Source organism: Zootoca vivipara, chromosome 3, assembly GCF_965207765.1.
Source record: "Zootoca vivipara chromosome 3, rZooViv2.hap1.1, whole genome shotgun sequence".
NCBI classification, from domain to species: Eukaryota; Metazoa; Chordata; class Lepidosauria; order Squamata; family Lacertidae; genus Zootoca; species Zootoca vivipara.
The window spans coordinates 101,631,467-101,653,509 of NC_142586.1; the positions used below are offsets into that span (position 1 = coordinate 101,631,467).

At 43.8% G+C, this 22,043-nt stretch overlaps 1 protein-coding gene across 1 annotated transcript in view; it reads right to left on the reverse strand.

The window, feature by feature from the left end:
- Nucleotides 1-22,043, reverse strand: part of TTBK1 (tau tubulin kinase 1) — an 84,237-nt gene that overhangs the window by 59,545 nt on the left and 2,649 nt on the right. The window contains exons 2-3 of the mRNA XM_060272250.2: nt 2,594-2,741; nt 763-836 (exon numbers count right to left, since the gene is read on the reverse strand). Of these exons, the coding sequence (XP_060128233.2) occupies nt 763-836; nt 2,594-2,741 (222 nt within the window). The remainder of the gene's footprint in view (nt 1-762; nt 837-2,593; nt 2,742-22,043) is intronic.

Here is a 22,043-nt window from a genome sequence, read left to right on the forward strand (position 1 = left end):
CGTCAGCTTTCATATACCACTAAAACACTCATTTTCAAGTCACAACCACAAAACATCTTTAGAAGTGCAACATAAAACCTTTGTTCTGTCACAAAGGTTTTATGGTCTGTTGTATTATTTATTTATTTATTTATTTATTTAGGTGGGGTGGGGTGGGGTGGGAGGGGGAAGAGTGCAGTCCTCTCTCCGTCCCTAATTCAAAAAAACAAACGGATCCAAATAATGGTAGAAAGCTATTATTTGTGGTTGCTCCTGAACCCATAACCTCCCTGGCACATATAAAAGACCAGGAAAGGGAACCGACTCTCCCTTTTGCACTTCCCCCAAATTTGAGGTGGGGTGGGGTTTTCTTACAATCAAGTGTAAGAGACAGAGTCCTGCCACTTCAGACTATCTGCAAATATCAGTGTGATTTTTTTTTAAAATAAAAATAAAAAAATCCCCCCTCCCCCTCATGTCCTCTGGGGAGGCACTTGGAAGCAGTGTGAGAGACTGAACACTTCTCAGTGTCTCCAAGACTGGGACAAAGTGAAATGCTGACTCCTCCCCCAAGGATGTCAGATTAGGGAGATATTTCTCTTTCTTACCCAGCACAAAATAACCGCCCCCTCTGAATTCCCTGCTACTCTAGAAAAGGTGGAGATTTCTCACTTTGTGCTCTTCCTAATGACACATTTGTGCACAAAATACCTAGTCAACAGTGTGGTGACCTACTAACTACATTTGTGGAACACTGGGGAAACAGAATACCAAAGAACTCACCTGAAGTTGCATGACAACATAGTTGAACTTCTCATTCCTTCCGCAGCCAATAAATCTGCAAACGTGATCTTTCCCTGCAAAGAGTAAAGACAGTAAATTAGTACCAGTGTATTTACATGAGTAAAAGCAAAGAGTACTAGATATTTCCATAAGCAAGTCATACTTACATAAAATTTTGCTCATGCCCTCTTTACAGTCAACTGTACATTCAAGTCCAGTAAAACTAAGACTGTACTACCACAAAGGCTTAGTTGGCAATAAGCCCCCATAAACATAGTAGAACATACTTCTCAGTAAATATACACAGAAATGGGCTGCATGTAGAAATGTTGTATATTGCTTATCTAATTTAATGCAAACACTCAAGAATCACATTTCCTCCACTTGTTAAGAGTAACTGCTATAAAATGCACTGTAGAAAAGAAACAGTTATGATCTTCTCTGTGATGGTCGTGGCGGGGTGCCCCAATAACAACATTAAAAAACTAACAATTTAGGAGTAAATCCCATTTAAAATGAATGATAACTAAGAACTCATTTTTAACTTGCACTTTTAAACTTGCTTAATAAGTTTGAAAAAATTATTTCAAACATGCAGCTGCATCACCAAATAATTTACATCCCAGCATGTTGAAGGGGTAAATTATATCAGATCACCCACTGAAACTGGTTAGCTGTAAGGTCAGGGCAGAGAGAGAAAAGATATATCAAGTTCCCCTATGCACAACACCTGACTAACTCACAAAATTCATTAGCACACCCAGGAATGATAGCCAGTGTCTTTGATAGCTTTTTAAAATGGTTTAGCCAAATCCATTGCCTATTAATGGCTATGACCATCACCACAAAACTGAACATCCATATTTGGAAGTTTAATCTTGCATAGCTGTGTATCTCAGAGAACTAGATGCTAAGGACACATGCAGGGAAAGGCTATCTTCATTATGCCCTGCTTGCAAGCTTCTTTGCTGGTTGCTCTCAGAAGCAAAATGTTGGCTCATTGTCTAACTCAGCAGAGCAATCTGTACATCTATGAGACTTGAAACACTCTTTGTACGAAGGCTGCAGCAACAGGAAATATTTAAAAAGAAATCCCAATACACGCAGTAAAAGAAATATGATCTGCTCAGAAAGTTCAGTTCTCCTCTCAGAACATTAGAGCTGTCCTTGCTGCTATCAGCTACTCCTCTACTTATGTGAATATTCCTACCGGTAGCACAGTAACGCTGCTTATATTTTACATAGTGCCAAAGTTCACTGCCCAAGTCTTTAGGACTGTCAGAGCAGCCTTTAATTCTTGCACTACTGAAAATTTGCACTAATTCTATAGCATGTAAGGTAGACTTAGGACTCTGAAATGGCAACATTATGTTCTGGTTGACACCAAGTCTGCTGCTGCAAGCTAAGAAGGCAGATTAAACAGGAAGTATGTACAATTCTTTTGGAGGGTGGGGAAGGAGATATTTACACTTAAACTGGTTTAAATGGTCAACCCTGCTCCCCAGGAAACCCAGGGGATTGTAGTTCTAAGGCTGAAGCTAGGAATCTTGAAACAGAGGGTTCTTAGTATTCTCACCAAACTACAATTTACAAAATTCTTATTTGGGACAGTGGGGAATCATGATAGCTAAAGTGGTATTAAACTGGTAAAAGGTTGAAATGACTTTAAAGAGAAACACAAAGTGCTATGCACTAATTTTATGTGTTTAGGGGTTCTCGGGTGGTGGTGGTTGTTTTGCTAGTAAGCACAACAAAAGAATGGAAAAGGTGGACAAGATATGAAAACACAAGCTCTAGAAACTTACATTTCCAAAACAACTTTACTTCTTACCTTGTAGCTTTTTTAGGACAGCCACCTCCATCTTGAGAACTTGCTTTGGCTGCTGCGCTGACTCCACCTTCAGGGCCACATTCTCACGGGTCAAAAGATCCATTGCCTCATAAATCTCTCCAAAGCCACCACCACCAATCTTCTTCAGCTAAACGGGAGAAGAAACATTATCATGCTTGGCAGAATGGGTTTTCCACTGACTGAGAAGAATAAAATTAGATTTGGTCATAATACTGGAAGCCAAACCACACAACTAAATAAGTGACTTCACAAACGCAAGAAAGCAGCCAAAATGGTTTTGCTCTGAAAAATAGAGAGAGGTTAAAATAGGACACAACATATACATTCCTACCCAACAGATATCTGAATCATGTCCCTGTTTGAGCAAGGTGAAAGTTACCTTAGTTCATGGGAGAAGTCTGCCTAGGATAGGCAGCCTGGCTGTGTTTGACAAAGAGAGGCAGAGCAACATCTCTCTTATTGTTGCAATGCATCTCGCAAATTTGAATCAGAAAGCCTTTGCAAACCTCCCAAAAGTAAACGTTGACTGACTTTGCCATATCAAAAATGCATGAAGGTAGATTGTGAACTGCCTTGAGACCTGCGGGGTATAGCGTGGTATATAAATTATTATTATTATTATTATTATTATTATTAGTGTTGGTGGTGTTGTTCACTGGCTCCAATATATGGTTTATTTTCTACTTGCTACAAGATGATCATTGTTTTTCAAACAGTGGGCCTTTGGCCATGTTGAGGTGGGGCTCAGTGTCAGTCCTCCCTTGCTTGCCTCTCCTGTGCCCTAACAATGTTGTGGTCTTTTGGCTGGAACAATGCAAACAAACTGGAAGTGGAAATGAAGGGGATAAGAGAGGGAAACTGTTACATGAGGCAGAAGTGAATGTACAGTGGTGCCTCGAGTTACAGATGCTTCAGGTTACAGACGCTTCAGGTTACAGACTCCGCTAACCCAGAAATAGTACCTCGGGTTAAGAACTTTGCTTCAGGATGAGAACAGAAATCGCGTGACGGCAGCGGGAGGCCCCATTAGCTAAAGTGGTACCTCGGGTTAAGAACAGTTTCAGATTAAGAACAGACCTCCAGAACGAATTAAGTTCTTAACCCGAGGTACCACTGTAAATGGAAGTCGAAGAAAGTGTCAATTTGGTGGAGTGGAGGGGGAAAGGCACAAATTGACAATGAAAGGAAAATGGAAGAAGAAATTACAGATTATGGGTTAAAATGCATGTGAGGTTCGGAAGGGAAAAACAGAAAAGCCTTCTCCCCTTAGAATTTCTGAACCAGTAAATTCTGCCCAAAGTGGAGAAGTTGTCACAAGACCTCCAGAGCAAAAATCTGTATGCAACTTGAGGAAAGCTGAGCTATGGAACTCCTTGCCACAAGGAAAATGCCATGGCAAACAATTTAGCAATATCCAAACATGGGTTAGCTATCAATAGAAAGTGCCAGTAATTGCCAGCTTGTTACACCAAACCCTTCCTCTCCATCTATTTTGTGGCCTACGTTGGCCTCTGTAATTTTAGCCATCTCAAGTGGGTCCTGGGAGTAAAAGTTTGGAAACTACTGCTCTAGATGGCTATACCTTCCGACTAATCACAGGCTTTTTACAAGGCACTGACAAACTACCGGTAATATAGAACAGAATTACAAATGAAGCATTGCATTGATTTCTAACAAAAAGATAAAACATTCTTGGAAATAAGATTTGGAGCTTCTACAAATATGCAATGGCATGATACTGCGTGCAATATGATTTAATATTATAGCACACACTGCTTGATGACTTAGAACAACTATTCTGGCCGCTAGCATCCAACCTCAGTTCAAGATACTGATGCTGATCCACACAACCCGTGTTCTCCAAATACCTTAGGAAATGCGTGCCCTGCACACCTTTGCTCCTTATTAGATGAGGCAAGGAGGTCCTGATTAATATTGCACCTCTGTTACTAAAACATAATGCAGGATTTCTCAGCAGCCGTTCCCAACTCTATAGGGTTGATGAGGATAAGCCTGATAAGCCCAACACTGCCAGTCTTCAGAAACGTTATAAACCAGCCTTTGCCAGCTAAATGGCCCCACAGAGTTTTTGGACCTCAACTCCCAAAAATCCCAGCCAGCACAGCTGGGCACCTGGCTGGTGAAGGCTGCTATCAACCATTCCTTTTCTCAAAGGTCTGTTATGAACACTTAGGGTTTATCCACATTTACTTTTCCTCCATGCTTTTCAGGCAAGTTCTGCTCTTTAAAGCTCTGTGTCCAAGCACTCCTTTTTTTGGTTTTCCTCTGAAGCTTTCCCAATGAAAACTTGCTCTTTAGAGCTGAATCAGAGCAAATAGCAATCAGCAACCTGAACTGCAATTTGTTACACTTCAGCTTTAAAAGAGCGAGTTTTCGCGGGGGGAACTCTGAGGGGGGGGAGAGCAATTGGACATGGAACTTGAAGGAGCAGACCTTGCCTGGAAAGAGCAGGGCAAAAGTTAAGTGTGGATAAGCCCTCAAACAGCTTCTGGAAACATTTATCTGGTGGATTTCATGCATGGGCTTTTAAAGCATCCCTGGGTTGTTTTAATGCTGTATTTTACTTTTCTACCATTTATTATATGCCATTCTGAGCTCTTGAGTAGCTGTGGTAAAAATAAGTAAAATACCTAAATAATCCCAACTGTTCATAGATCCTTGCATCATTGCATCATCTGAGCTGAATGCAAGTTAATCCTAGTTCAGGACAGAATGTTTCTCTATTGCTTCTCTATTCTCTGACAATCCTTAAGAAAGGGGACTGCAAAGAAAATCTTTCTTGGCATGATTGCACAATTTTTCTCTTAGGTAACAACCCACACCCATTCAATAAAACAAAAACAAAACAAAACAAAATAAAAAAATTCCTTCAGTAGCACCTTAAAGACCAACTAAGTTTATATTTTGGTATGAGCTTTCGTGTGCATGCACACTTCTTCAGATACACTAGAAACAGAAGTGTCAGACCCTATATATATATACAGAGGGTGGTGGGGGTGGGTGGGAATGGGTGGTGGGCTGATGGGAGTGGTAAACCTGGAGATGGCTGTTAATGGCTGCTGATGGCTGCAATTAGTCCTGGGCTGAGGTGCTAAAGAGAGCTTGATCATGCATAATGAGATAAGAATCCGATGTCTCTATTCATCCCAGGTGCTTCCATGGTTTTAAGCTTGGTAATGATTTCCAATTCAGCAACTTCTCTTTCCAGTCTGTTCCTGAAATTTCTCTGTAATAAAACAGCTGCTTTGAGATCTTGTATAGAATGTCCTGGGAGATTGAAGTGTTCTCCTACTGGTTTTTCAGTCTTATGGTTCCTGATGTCAGATTTATGTCCATTTATCCTTTGGCGTAGGGTTTGGCCTGTTTGTCCAATATAGAGAGCTGAAGGGCACCGTTGGCATTTGATGGTGTCACAGATGGGTGTTGGCTACTCCCGAGTAAGCACTCCACACATCCTCTGGATTTTCATAGTTTTATTGTGCATGCTATATACAGTGGTGAGATGTCTCAAATCATGTCTGCTCTGCATGGGGCAGAAGCCCACAATGGCGTCTCGTGGGCTCTGACCCCCCTTTTAAGACTGGGCATCCACACACCCCTCCTCCTTGCTCTATGGGTCCTCCGTGGTCCCAAAACAGGCTCCTGAGGTGCCCTTCTACTTACTCCCTCCTTTCCAGCCCCTGCTGAAGCTAGCTCCTCCCCTGCTTCCCTGCTACCAACCTGGAGCTGAGCCACCAGGACTCTGCAGAGCCCTGGACCCATCTTAACCCTTCCTGTTCCTGATTTAAACTCCCAGACTTGCTGCTGCTCTCCCATCTGATGGAAGTAAGCAGAGTGGGCTGCTCTCTGCAAGCCCTCTCTCTTACATCCACTCCCCCTCCAGGCTCCCCCCTCCCCCCTTTCTGAGGCCTGGGTTGCCTGGTCTTATGTCTGTAAAGAGGGCTGGAAGCCTGACAGGTCTTCCTCCTCTGCTGTAGTGTGTGTAAAATCCTGTTCCCAGTCGGTGCTGGGTGGCTGGTCCGTGTAGTTCCCTCCGTTGTCATCCTCCTCCTCCCTCTGGACAATTGCTTCCGATTCCCGGAGGGCTCCTTGGGTCTGCGTCTCCCAAGCTCCCCACCTGGGATCGCCCTCCCCCTCTGTGTCCCCTGTGCTACTGACATGTGGTGGTTCGGATCTGTGGGAGAAAGGAGCGTGCAGTTCCAGTGTGCGGCCCTCCCCTTGCATGGTGTGCATAGGTACCTCCGCGTTTTGGGAAGCAGGAGTGTCCTGCCTGGCCATCAAACATTTTAACCCCCCCTCCCCCCTTCGGGAGCCCGGGCTCGCTGTGGCACTGTAGACCTCCTCCTCTTCCTTTCTTTCTGGAACCTCTTGGCTGCCTTCTCCCTCCACCCTTCTGTCTAGTGTCTTTTGTGTGATTTCCTCCCCCTCCCTCCTGTCAGCGTCTTGTGTTGGATGTGTGTCACGTCCTCTGAACCTTGGGCTTTCCCTAAAGTGCGAGAGCAAAGACCTTTGACCCACGGGATGGACCTTCCTCGCTGTAGGTACTTCCCCCCTGAAGGTGACAGGGTTGATCTGTGTCAGAACCTTGAAGGGCCCCAGCCTTCTGGGTGCCAGCTTCTTCCCCCTTCCCCCCATGGGAAGGCCTTCTGACCACAGCCAGACCCTGTCCCCTCCGTGGAAGACCTTCTCCAGTCTCCTGTGATGGTCTGCCCCCTCCTTGTAAGCCTCATTGCCCCTTGCCACGTCTCCATCCGGTTGTTGGTGTACTGTCTCCCTCCTCTCACCCCATGCCTCAATAGGTGGTCCCCCAATCTCCCCCTCCCCCTGCTCTGGGAAGGCTCTGGGGTTTCGCCCAAGACTGGCCTTACTGGGTGTGAGCCTCGTGAAGACGTGTACTGCATGCTCCTCTGTGGGGTTGTCATGATATTGCTTGAGAATTTTCCCTCTGAGGGAGTTTTGGGGCATATCCAAGGCTCCATTGCTAAAGAGTAAGCCCTCTTTCTCTGCAAGCCCTTCCCCTGCCCCCTTTCCCTCCCTCAAGTCCCTCCGTATGTTCTGGGTAAATGTGTCCTCTTTGGTGAGTTTGCTCAGTTCCTCTTCCTTCATCCCCGTCTCTGAGGATTCGGCTTCTTTCATTTTCACGATGGCCACAGTGGCTGCGCTCTCTCGGTGTTCTCCTCCTTTCCTGCAGTGCTCCTTGCCGTCGGCATCTCCAAAGGTGAGATCTCCCCGGCGCTGGCTGCCCACAGGGTCATTGTCCATTAAGTCCAAAGCTAGCACTTCTGCGTGCTTGTTCACTGTCATCTTCCGAGAGGGGGTCTGTTGCGTGACCTCACCCTCCTGCAATTCCCGGCCGCCTACGGTCAAGACGCTCATGGGCAGCTCCCTTGGGAAAATGGGAATCTGATTCTGCTTAGCCAAGTCCACCGATAGGAAATCGTTGCTGCTGCCCCTGCGGAGAAGCCCGACTGTCTCCTGGGTCTGGCCTCTTGGCAGCTGCAGACTCACTTCCATCTCTTTGTCGTGCTGTGTGGTGTTACCGGAGGGCTCCGTTGTTGGTGCTCCGCCTGGCCCCTCCCCTCCTGATCTGGCATCCAGGCTTGTGTCTGTGCCTGCCTGCTCTCGCCATTCCTTCCTCTGGGGGCAGTGTTCCACCAAGTGGCTGGGTGCATTGTAAAGGCATCTCCCGCCTTTCTCTTCCCTCTGTTTTCCCGCGTCAGCGTTTGAAAGTACCCGCGCGCGGGCTTTGTCCCTCTGCATCACATCTGGCGGGAGGGGTCTGTGCTGGGCTGCAGCTGCCTCCCCGGGACTGTATGGGAACTTGTGGCCGCTGCCTTTCCCCTCCGTCTGTCCCCTCTGCCCGGACTCGCCTCTCAGCCTCCTGCACTTCCACGCCACCATGCCTCTCAGCCTTAGAGCCAGCTTGTGCTGAGGGTCGCCCTACAAAGCGCTGGCCCGTGGCGGCAATCAGCTCCTCAGCCCTCCTGAGTGTCCTCTCTGCTTGTCCAGCCTCCGCTCCTCCGGCTTGGCTGTGTTCAGAGCTGCTCGGTTCAGTAAGCCTGGCTTCCCCTGTGCCCGGGTGCCTACCTGGTGCTTGAGCCGTTCCATAGTTGCAGAGTGCTGGCTGCAGCTTGCTCTCTGCTGCTCCCCTCACGCGTGCCAATCCTTCCTTGGCATTTCTCTCTTCCGATTTAGATGCTGCCACGTTCCCAGGTCTCTCCCCTCGGGGTAGCCATCAAAAGATTGTGGGCTTGCTGTCACAGATGGGTGTTGGCTACTCCCGAGTAAGCACTCCACACATCCTCTGGATTTTCATAGTTTTATTGTTATATACAGTGGTGAGATGTCTCAAATCATGTCTGCTCTGCATGGGGCAGAAGCCCACAATGGCGTCTCGTGGGCTCTGACCCCCCTTTTAAGACTGGGCATCCACACGCCCCTCCTCCTTGCTCTATGGGTCCTCCGTGGTCCCAAAACAGGCTCCTGAGGTGCCCTTCTACTTACTCCCTCCTTTCCAGCCCCTGCTGAAGCTAGCTCCTCCCCTGCTTCCCCGCTACCAACCTGGAGCTGAGCCACCAGGACTCTGCAGAGCCCTGGACCCGTCTTAACCCTTCCTGTTCCTGATTTAAACTCCCAGACTTGCTGCTGCTCTCCCATCTGATGGAAGTAAGCAGAGTGGGCTGCTCTCTGCAAGCCCTCTCTCTTACAGATGGCATACACAATGTTAGAAGATGAGCAATTAAATAGTCCTGAGATGGTATGTTGGATGTTGTTGGGGCCAGTAATGATGTTGTCCGGGTGTATGTGGCAGCAAAGTTGGCATCTGGGTTTATTGCAGGCTCTGGTACCAGTGTCCATGTTAAGTCTGGTGGTTGTATTATTGTGGGTGAGGAGTTGTTTAAGATTGGGTGGCTGTCTGTAGGCAATGAAAGGTCTTCCTCCCAGAGCTTGAGAAAGGGAGCTGTCATTGTCCAGGAGAGGCTGTAGATCTCTGATGATGCGTTGTACTGTTTTAACTTGGGAGCTGTATGTGATGACTAGTGGTGTTCTGTTATTTTCTTTTTTGGGTCTGTCTTGCAGCAGGTTCTCCCTAGGTATCAGTCTGGCTCTGTTGATCTGTTGTTTAACTTCATCAGGTGGATATTTTAGTTCTAAAAAGGTTTGCTGTAGATCTCTTAGGTGAGATTCTCTGTCTGTAGAGTTGGAACAGATACGGTTGTAACGTAGGGCCTGGCTGTATACGATGGATTGTTTGGTATGTTTAGGATGGTAGCTAGAAGCATGTAGATATGTTTGTCGGTCAGTTGGTTTTCTGTATAAGGTGGTGTCTATACGTCCATCCTGTATTTTTATAGTAGTGTCCAAAAAATGTATTTCTTGCATGGATTGGTTCATTGTTAGGTTGATGGTGGGGTGAAAGTCATTGAATGTCTGGTGGAAGGTTTCCAGGGTCTGTTGTCCATGTGTCCAGATAATAAAAATATCGTCAATGTATCGTAGGTACAAGAGAGGTTTGAGTGGGTAGGAGTCTAGGAAACGATGTTCTAAATCTGCCATGAAGATGTTGGCATACTGTGGGGCCATGCGGGTGCCCATGGCTGTGCCACTGATCTGGAGGAACAGGTCATCACCAAATTTGAAGTGGTTGTGGGTAAGGACAAAGGAACACCATTTCAGATAAAACCACAGCGGACTTTGCTACCAAACTCTGCCACTTTGTCCTTACCCACAACCACTTCAAATTTGGTGAAGGAATTTTTTTATTTTGCTTCGACTCAGACCAACACGGCTACCTACCTGTAACTAAAACAAAACAAAAAATGGTTATTTGGCAAGGGAGTTGTCTGTTGTGCTGGGTAGAAGATGTTGCCTGCTTTCTTTCTTTTGTCTGTGGTGGTTGTTGTTTGTTTAGGGATGTGATGCTTAGCTTGCCGACGAGTCTGAGTGTTATAATTTTGTGGGGGTTTTTACTGTGAAATTGATATGTTGTGATGCCCATTTCCAAATATGCTCCCCAGGACGAGAAAGGCTGGGGGCACATGGTCTGTTTTTTAATTTTTATGTAAAATAGAAACAATTTGAGTTCATAATCAGAAATGGTTTAATGAGTTAAAACAAGAGTCACAAACCTTTTCAGACCACAAAGATCACATTTTGAATTTAGATAATGTGCTGTGGGCGCCAGTCACAAAATGGCAGCGATGGGGTATGGCAGAACACAAAATTAGAGAGGGTACAGTTATTGCTGCTTCACCCACTCCCCTTCAGTTGTCAAAAAATACATGATAGCCACCAACCCACTGCCCATGGGCACCAGCTAGCAATTACTTTCAACCACAAGCTCATATGACAATTGAACTCTTCACTATACACTTTCAAACTGAAACTGGAAATCAACACCAATTAACAAGCCATTATTTCACACCAATTAATGTCTGATATGAAAATGTCCCTCCTCCTGCTTCCCTATTACAGCACTATAGGAGAACCAAATAGCTTTTGAAAACAAACAAGCATGCCTTTAACTCCCAACCACACAGATTAAAAATTGTCCTCAATAATTAAAATTGGTTTTTACTTGTTAATCAATGAATCCAGCCAAGCACTTTTAAGCCCAGCCGATTTCAATGGGAAAATTAAATCCTTGCTCAGCTCTCTTCTCACAAAAGTCAATGGGGCTTGGATATGTTCGCTTTTGACTGGATACTACCAAAAAAGGGAAATATAGCACTTGGGGCTACAATCCTGTGCACCTTTACCTGAGAGTAGGTTCCACTGAATAAATTGGGACTTAATTCTAAGTAAATGTAAATAGGATTGGACTCTAATCTTGGTCTGTCAAACCAAGTATTTCATTCTTTGTTTTTCTTATATACCCCATGATTTCTCTTCTGTATAGTATCCCTGAATTATTCTTCCATATAATATTTTTATCCTGTTTCATTTAAAACTAGTTATAAAAAAGGGAGATTTTCATAAAGGAGCTGTCCACCACCTCAAGCTAGAAGTGCATTCCATACGACAACCACCTGAAAGTGTGATGTGAAATCCCACTGAAGAGATGGATAACACAGGGGCCACTTTCCTATACACAGGTCAATTGCAATTCAGGATAAAGTGCTGAGCTCAACTCTTTACAGTAAGGTAAAAATGAAATATACACCTTGTCTCCCAGAGAGCCTTACACTGGTTATTGCCGCCTCGAAATAAAATACGTGCCTACTTCTGCAGCACCCTCAAGCTCTTTTCAACACGCACAAAAGAGGATGGGGGGGATAAATAACAGAAGGACACAGAGGAAAGGTGTTTTATGGGCAGCGGCTGAACCCACCTGAACCTCTGCTTTGCTCTTTAAAGCCTTATAGGGAAAAGCAAGGTCTACTTTGAGGCTCTTTGTATGATTCAGTTTTCTACTGGGGTGGGGTGAGGGTCTTCTTCCCATTACAATCACTTCTTATTACCAGGATAATCTTGACATCAACCGATTGAGAGGATATCATAAACACATAAATTTGAACAAATGTATTCATGGAAACAAGCACCTATCTTAACACTGTGGAACTGATCAAAGATCATGCTCAGTAGTTACATTTTACTGGGGGGGAACGGGACTTTGAGAAGTGATCATGGCGGGGGTGGGTGGGGGGCAAAGCTAACTACTTAGTATGACCTGCTAGCAGCTTCTCCCTCCAGACTCTCCTTTCTCCATTGGGTTGGCAACTATGTGGCCAAAGTGCTTAGAGCTTGGGTGAGTAATCCACGGGCCTAATTTTACGCAAGTGTGGGGAGCCAAGAGGGAGAAAAGGATCCTCTCCACTCTCAGCATGCAGTCTCTGACACAGGGGTCAGCAACCTTTTTCAGCCGTGGGCCGGTCCACCACCCCTCAGACCATGTGGTGGGCCAGACAATTTTTTTTTTTTGGGGGGGGGGGAAATGAATGAATTCCTATGCCCCACAAATAACCCAGAGATGCATTTTAAATAAAAGCACACATTCTGCTCATGCAAAAACACCAGGCAGGCCCCACAAATAACCCAGTGATGCATTTTAAATAAAAGGACACATTCTACTCATGTAAAAACATGCTGGTTCCTGGACCATCTGTGGGCCAGACTGAGAAGGCGATTGGGCCGCATCCGGCCCACGGGCCTTAGGTTGCCTACCTCTGCTCTGACAGATTACACCAAGGGAATGTGACCCGCCACAGAAAAAGTTTCCCAATCCTGGGCTACTCATTACCTGTGGGCTGCCAGTTGCTACCCCTAATATTAACTGGATTTAGCGGCTATGGTACATTTTATCTAATGGAGTTGTTTGTTTTAAGTCCAAAGGGGTTCAAGGACAAACTCAACAAGCTTATAATTAAAAACTAGAAATTCAAAACTATTCTTCTTATTCTCTTCTGTCCATAGCTTAGGAAACTTAAATAAAGCTATCCACTATGAATGAGCCACACTGAACAGTTGGAAAGGCAAAGGTTTGCATTCACCACTGGGCAGCTAAGCATCAAAGATGACTTGGAATCAGGGAAAATGTAAACTTTTCTACCTCCTTATATGCTCAATACACATCACAATGTACTACGTTGCCTTCTTGATCCATGCTATGTAGGTATATTCATCAACTCCTAAAAGTTAGGAACATTTTTTATCTGCAGTTGAACTTAAGGTGGGCTGCAAAGAAGAAAGGAAATAACTGGAGCACACTTATAAGTGCTGCCCTGATAATTTCCTTTGAAGTTGGGTAACCTGACATCCACCTGTCAAAGCGGCCCATGGTGGGAGGTAGGGGCACTTGGGAACCAGCCAAATCCTATTTCTCCACTCCTGTCTGGTTAAGCAGAGAGGAGAGTCAGGGGAAGCAGTAATTTCGCCATAGAGGTCCCACCCCATTAGCTGGCCCGGAAACGGCAAATGTAGAGTGGGGGAGGGGGAGAGATTCCCAGTATTGTGGCACAAAACAATTATATTGTCCTAGAGCAAGACCCTTATGACTAATATCCTGCTCAATGTAAAGGCTTCCTTGCAACTGAAGCCAAGGGGCTTTGAAAGTGGCCTTGCTAGAAAGCCACATATAATGAGGTGGGGAAAGGAGAGGAACAAGGCCCTTTGGTGACTTCCAACAGTTAAAGAGGGAGCCAGGAATCTCAGATTATGACTGAGTAGAAGTAACCACATTTTTACTGACACTCTCTCTTCACCCCACACTCTTCCACACACTGCTCCTATAGCACTGACATGTTATGTTTCCATTCACAACCCTTCAATAGCTATCCTAGACTTCGTTGGGACTGCCTTTTGGCTCACGAAAAATCTTTTGCTTAACCGTATTTCACCTTTTATCTAGGGCTCCATCACAGAGCATGTTAATATAACTTCATGAATATTAAAGCCAGTGTACTACCTATGAACTGCTGACAACCCTGCTCAGCAAGGGCAAATATAAATAAAAGGAGTGTGCATCTGAATCATGTCAATCACAGTCAATCTGGCTGGCAAAAAGAAGTGACCAAGCAGACTTGAAGAACTATTGATCACTGAACCACCTCCCCCCACAACAAAAATCTGCACGTCTATGGCAGGATCTCTGCCAAGGATTCTCTCTTTTAAAGCAAATTATACTGACCAAATACTTAACCAGTTCCATGGCTGGGAAGATATGCAATGATAGAGGTTCCCACTGGGTATGTCAACTCTAAATTGTGAAAGAAAACCTTTCAGCCAACTCTAATCAAACCAGCATAGCCAACATTATACTTAATTACAAGACATGACATAAATCATCTAGACAATTGAAGACTACAATCAGTGGTGGTGTCACTTTGCAGTCTCAGATAGATGTATGGTGTTTTATAGGCCAGAACAATGCCCCACTAAAGCATTGTCTCTGTTTCCTGAGCCGGAAGTCTTCTGAATTACAAAAATAGTGACACAAATGACGAATGTTGTAAGCTACCTGCAGCTTGCTGATATAACCACTGAGGCCCAAACTTCACATTACAAGGAATTCATAGCTGCCACCAACAGAAGCAGCCCAGCAGATCCTTAATCACAATTATTTGTGGATTTACAAACTGCATTTCAACTCACCTGAATCCTGAAACTGGAGAACTATACAGGAAAACGTCATATAACCCTGCTGCCTCCTTCAAGGAGGAAGGCACCAGCCCCATCCATGCAAAGATGGGTTTACTCCCTGGACTCATCCAGCCAACTCCTCTTGGCTAGTTCAAATTAACTATGTTTGGCAGGTGTCAAAGGAGCATGCTGCAAGCATCTTGTCCATGTCCTCATGCTTCTTCAACTGAAACCAATCCCACGAGATGTTCTGTCAAACACCTCACCTGGCTCTGCAATAACAGCAGCATTCAACTAAAGATAGAGATAGGTGATTTTATCCTCAGAATGCCTGGGAAACTTGTCACAACAGGCCTCTACGTTGCAGGCTAAACCAGATAGAGGTGGCAAAGTAAGCCTTCTTTGTCACCTTTACCATATTGCAATAGGCATAGCTATGCACTCTAGTAAGTGTCCGATCAGCTTCAAATTGAGTCTTACACCACTTGTGTTCTAGCCTTCATCCAACTTTTTTTATAGCTTGGAGCTCCCTGGAAAACTGAGGAGCTCTCTAGACTGCAGAGTGTCAGAAAGGGCACTTGGAAGCAATCATGTCAACAGCCCAGCACATCTCACCATTCCGTAGCAAGACCAATGCCTTGACAGGATTGCCAGCTCTGGCTTCTGGAAAATCCTTCAAAGCATTCAGGAATCCCTTGACTTTTTAAAGTCACCAGGGGTGGGTTATCCTAATAGGTCCCACCATGGAGGGTTCTTCAGACCTTTGTGATGAACAATGTCACCTTGTGTGCCATACATAGAAAGGCTACCATCATAAAACTCAAGACTGGGAGCCTTTGCCTTGAACTCATTGGGTAGTCTTTAGGAAGCCACTAACAACACACCATCTGCAACACAGGGATAATCTTGCTGGCCTACCTTGCAGGATTGTTCTAATAATTATTGAGATACAGTAATGTGAATGTAAATGAAGCACTCTGAACATTCTACTGCACTATACCAATTCCAGGTAGTATGAATATTAAAATCTCTCTTAGGATGCAGGGAGATGTTGCAAAGCAATTCAAAGCATATATAAACACTCCCTCGCTGCAAGACAAAAACATGTGAGATATCACAAGACTAAGCAATGGAGAGGACAACCTGTCTGGACATGGTTTCTGCTTCCAAAGAAACAGCATTTAGTTTAGTGGTACTACTTATGTCAGCAGTGAGGTAATCCCAGCTGAGGCGGTTAATGCTGATGTGAACACACCGTGTCTGTTGACAAAGTACCAAGACTGTTATTGGCATAATATGGAGAAACTGCTAGCAACATGTTCATCTTCATCTTTGCACTGGATGACCTAGCTGGGTATCAGGACATCAATTCAAACTACATGATAGCAAATGTTGCACAGTGTTCATGTCTTACTTTTGTTGACTAGGAAAATTCCTAGTCGGATGGCATATAGCCTAATGCCATACGAGTTCACTCAAAAATAATTCCCATTGAATTCAATGGCAGTTACTTCCACAATTATTCCATTGTATTTCTGCTCTAATCTTTGAGGCAAGGAAAACTGTTCTTCCTGTGCTCTGAATTACATCTTTACATTACATATTTATCTCTCTCTTTTTTGAGCTAAAAGATCCACAAGACAGCTAAGAACGTTTTTAAATGAAGCACTGCTGTATGTCTTATTTACAGGGGATATGATAGAAAATTAGAGGAGTGCATCTAAGATCAAACAAGGGATTGTGAAATCTGAAAGTTAGTAAAATAATAATCATGTTTTCTAATATTTTATAATGGAATATTCTGAATTTGTGGCAGCACAAGAACCACTAGCTGGGGGGTGGAGTGGGGAGGCTACCAGACTTGAAGTCTGAAAATATTTTCTAGAGGAAAAATTAAATACATCAGAACAAAGTATTTTCTAATAATTGCTGAGGGTGCTCTCTTTTTAAATTCAGTAGCAAAAACTGTTTTGTCTTTATTTTTTAAAACAAAAATGTGTGCTATTCTCCATCCTTCTTTTTTGAAATTACCAGTCTCTGTCAGCAATCTGAAACTCAAATGATTAGAAAGTGACTAGAAATTGAACTGTCACCCTGTTAAATGAGAAGAACTAACATCTCCATTTATCAAAAATACTGACAGCATGCAATATCTAGAGGAAAGTGTGATAGATATATTAAAATGATATAAAAATTGTGACTGTTTCACTGCTGGAATGGTGCCAGATCCAAGCACTGAAAAGTACAGTGGTACCTCGGTTTACAAACACAATTGGTTCCGGAAGTCCGTACTTAACCTGAAGCGTACTTTCCCATTGAAAGTAATGGAAAGTGGATTAATCCGTTCCAGACAGGTCTGCGGAGTACTTAAACTGAAAGTACTCAAACCGAGGCGTACTTAAACCAACGTATGTCTGTATACGGAAAGGTCCCAGCCAGAGCCCATTATTATGAAGATGGCACAATCAATAAAGTGTTTGGGGCCATGTCTGCAAAGCTACTGATTTGGGGTCCAAGCATCATTTTTAAGTGATTCTGATAAGACATGAAACTATTTAACCCATGCTGGTCTCTGCAAGGCCATGTTGCCAAATACCGGTGTGGTCCACATGGCTGGCTTCCAACAGTAAACATGCGAGAATTATCAAAGAAAAATGTGCTGATGAGGAAAAATGACATGACTTCTCAAGTGAAGTTCCTGTGCTTCTGGAAAAGCATCACAGCACTTATAAAACAGTGCAGCAAGGTGCTATGTGGAAAATCTCTTAAAAACTAGAGCTGTTCACAAATCAATTCTCAAATTTTTCCACCCTATCCATTTGTAGAGAAATTGAGAAGTATTTGACAGTGGAATGGTCTCCCTCAGGAAGTTGTAGATTCTCCTTCCTTGGAGGTTTTTAAGCAAAGGTTGGATGGCAAATTGTCATAGATGTTTTAGCTGAGATTCCTACATTGCAGAGGGTTGGACTAGATGACCCTTGGGGTCCCTTCCAATTCTACAATTCTATTATTTACCAAATTTCTCCAGCAGTTTTTCAGAGACTAGGCTCACTATTAGCAGCAGCACAATACTCTGTGTGCTGCTGGTGGTTGGAGTTTCTGTCTTGCAAGTAGCTGCAACGGCAATTATGTTGGCAGCCTGGCCACACTTTTGTTCTCCACAATGCCTTGGACCTAGCACCATTCTGGTTTGGGGGTATGTGTGGCAGTCACCCAAAAAAATGGTCTCTCTTAGCCTAAACTATCTCAAATGGCTAGTGTGAGGATAAAAGAGTGGCAGGGGGAGGTCATAAGCATTACCCTGAGATTCTTGGAAGAAAGGTAGGATAAAAATGGCGCCAGGAAAGATTCCTTACGCAGTCTTCGTGCTACTCTCCCAGAGGAAGGAGGGATTAAGGATCCCAAAAGGGGATCCATTGACAGTCTCTTGCCACCGTAGTGAATGAGTGTGTGTGTATAGCAAAGTATGAAGTACCATTGTAAGTTTTACCAGTGCTATTATCAGCTTTAAATATTTCACCAAAAAACCCTGTGGACTTCCTTCTCAGAAGGATGGTGGGAGCACTGCTTGAATTCTGAGGGACAGAGAAATAAGCCAGGGCTCAGGTCTGTGTGTAAGTTCTACTCCTTCATGCCAAGTAGGTAGCGAAAGGCTGCTTTTATTGTATATTAATTCATTGCTATTTATTTAAAGTATGGGCATGGCCCCAGTTGGAAGGTGGTGGTTCTAGATTGGCATGCTTAGTGAAGGAGGGCTGGGCCTACTCACTGTATGCTGCCTTGAGTTTCATTGTAAGGAACACGACTAACAAATATAATTAAATAATAAAACCCTGTGAGAATTGTTCTCTACTTAAACCCAGTGCAGTGTCCAGTGTTATTCAGTTTATTAACAAAAATGTTTGGCAAATGTAGCGCTCATAGGTATAAACACCAGTACTACTTCAAAACTCTTTTAGTCTTTAATTCTTTATTGTGTGGTGTGCTTAACATATCCCATTTGGGCACACACTATCTTTTATTCCCCAACTGTACATCATTAGGGTACTTTTGAAATATTTTTGGTGACATCCTTCCTTCCCTCAGGCTATCCTTCTATTCTGGACTATCAATCATCAGTTCAAGCAAAAGCACCTGCTCAGCAACCATCTGGTACAGTTGCTGCTGCTTCATTTTAATTATTTCTTCCTGGTTGCCCTAGGGATTCATATGTTGAACATAAATGGGCCTGCCTCAGAACACATTTGTCCAAAAGTGAAGCTGGATGACTGCAGGCAAACTTCTTATTATTGTCATGTTAACTAATGTCATCTGGAGTTCAGCTGAAACAGCCATTAACAAAAGGCCCAAATTGCAGGTATTGTATGCAGATATGTGAACCTATAGACGGAGAACTCCTAAAAATGGGGAAGCAACACTCGGAGCAGGCACTTAACCTTTCCCCTACCTGCTTTTATTAGGAAACAAACTGCCAACCACTGCCTTCCTCCTTAAGAGCAAACATTTAGAACAGGGAAGAAGTATCTTCAGATATTCATATTGTCCCCTCCAGAAGTATAGTTTTCCTCTTTTAAAATGCCATCTTGTTACAGTTACGTTATCAAGACCCCTGCTCCCAAGTCATCCGCAGGAATTGTACAACATTCCTGCAGATTTGGGCTTTCCACTCATTTGATGACCTTAGCTAGAATAACTGGGCAAATAAACAAGTTGCTTCGAACAGCAGTAATTGTTAGGTGACCTGGAACTCCCTCCCACAGCAGTACATGTATAATGTCATATATCCCTCCCACTTCAACACACTGATCAAAACTCATCTTCCCTGTGAACCCTTTGGCAAGTGCCTGGAGCATTGCAAGCTTCAAAGGACACTGGACACCTGATCTCTTTTGATGGTTGCAGTGCTCTGTCTACCTTCCCATTCAGGTACTGCTCAAAATGTTAATTCCCAATGGCTTCCCTCTCGCCCTTTTCTTCAGGAAAGCCAAGGGAAGTCCAGTTCAAGGCAACTGGATGACCTTATAACTAAAGATCTCAAAAGGCTTCCAATTTTTGGTCAGGACAATTTTAAAAGGCCTGATCTAAGTTTACTGCTGAGCAGAAATCACACTCAGGTGGGAGAGAGAAAGAGAGTGAGGAATACGGATATCCTTTCCTCTATCCTAAATGCCATCAACTCCTTGGTAATTGTGTAATCAGTTTTCATAAAAATGCTCATTCCCAAATTCAGACCTTTGGTGTGATCCAGCAGGAATGTTATTATGTTCTTAAGGGAGCTATCTGTGCTGGCTCAAAAAGCTAAATACATTTCTTTGCCACTGAAGTAAACAACAATTAAGACATAGCACCAGTCTTCATTCACTGGCTTACAGACACAGTTTGAGTCGAAGTCAGGAGTATCAACTTACTCATTGATTTTTTATCAGAGATTTGATCAGGGAGAGATGGAGATAAGACTTAAACAGAAATAACAGTGTAAAGCAGCAGCAAAGAAAGCTAATGCTATTCTAGGCTGCATCAACTGAAATATAGTGTCCAGATCAAAGGAAGTAATAGTACCACTCTATTCTGCCTTGGTCAGACCACACCTGAAATACTGTGTCCAAATCTGGGCACTACAATTTAGAAAGGATGTTGACAAGCTGGAATGTGTGCAGAAGAAGGCAACTAAGATGATCAAGAGTCTAGAGGCCAAGCCTAATGAGGAATGATTGAAGGAGCTGGGTATGTTTAACCTGGGAAAGAGGAGACTGAGAGGAGCTATGATAGCCATCTTCAAATATATCAAGGGCTGTCACATGGAAGATGGAGCAAGCTTGTTTTCTCCTGCTCTTGAGGGCAGGACTCGAACCAATGGCTTCAACTTACAAGAAAGGGGATTCCAACTAAACATAAGGAAAAACTTTCTGACAATAAGAACTGTTCAGCAGTGGAGCAGACTCCCATTAGAGGTGGTGGACACTCCTTCCTTGGAAGTTTTTAAGCAGAGGTTGGATGGCAATCTGTCATGGATGCTTCAGCTGGGACTCCTGCATTGTAGGGGGTTGGACCACTAGATCAGTGTTTCCCAACCTTGTGCCTCCAGATGTTTTGGGACTACAACTCCCATCATCTCTAGCTAGCAAGACCAGTGGTCAGGAATGATGGGAATTGTAGTCCGAAAACAGCTGGAGGCACAAGGTTGGGAAACACTGCACTAGATGACCCTTGTGGGTACCATCCAACTCTATGATTCTCTGTTCCACTTCAAAAGATATTGGCAGCCAGGGTGGCATGTCCCATTTTGCTGTTTGAGGAGAAATGGGAAATGCAGCTTTCCTCCTGCTGCTGCCACCATACTTGTTCTTGTCATCACCCACTGTACAACCGCCACACACCTTGCTGTTCTCTCACTTCAAACAAAATCCATAAACGGGAGAGGAAATGTTGGCTTAAGTTTGTACTGCAGGTACCCAAGGAGTCTCATTCACACCTATACTGCTAGAATTTTTGCTGTAGTGGGCAAACAAGGAAATTAAACAAAGGTTTATTAAAGCAATTTGAAAAATTGCTTATTATCATAAACTAGTATATGGCACTTTAGACAGCTTTCACATGTAACCGAAGAAATAGAAATCTATCACTCTGACACAAGAGTAAATATAAAACATAAAGTGAAATCCACGGATCCCTTTGACACAACAAATCAACTGCACTTTGCAATAAATATCCCTGTAATTAAGCTAAAACCTACACCCAAAGTCCAATTCATGATTGCATACAAGCTCAAAAGATTTTAATGGAAAAGCATAATATTTTAACTTAACTCAGGACTATGCAGATTATATAGATTTTTTGAAGGACAAGTCCCCTGAGGCAACATGATAAGGGAAAGGGAACAGAAAGAGAGATCAGGATGTGCAAAGATTCTTGCTGTTTCTTGCACCAAAAGGATGCTAGCTTTTCAAAATGCTTAAATGAAAAATGCTTAAATGAAGGTTTTATTTAAGCATTTTTCATTTAAACATTTTGAAAAGCTAGCATCCTTTCGGTGCAAGAAGCAGCAAGAATCTTAATTTTGGCATATTGAGCCTTTACCTACAAAAATAATATGCTTAATTTAGTGTGCCACTGAACAGTTGAATACAACAGAAGCTGATATTGCTGGCAGCGTGCCAGACACTTCAGAACCCAGCAAGCATGAAAGCCACATTAGCAGTTGACCTCCTCAGCTGCAGTTCATGTATTCTGAAGGAACACAAACAGTGTGGATGGAAAGCAAAAAACAGCTCCCAATTACCCTGTTGCAGACAAATCCGAAAAAGTACAAGATACCTGCACCTCACTGAGA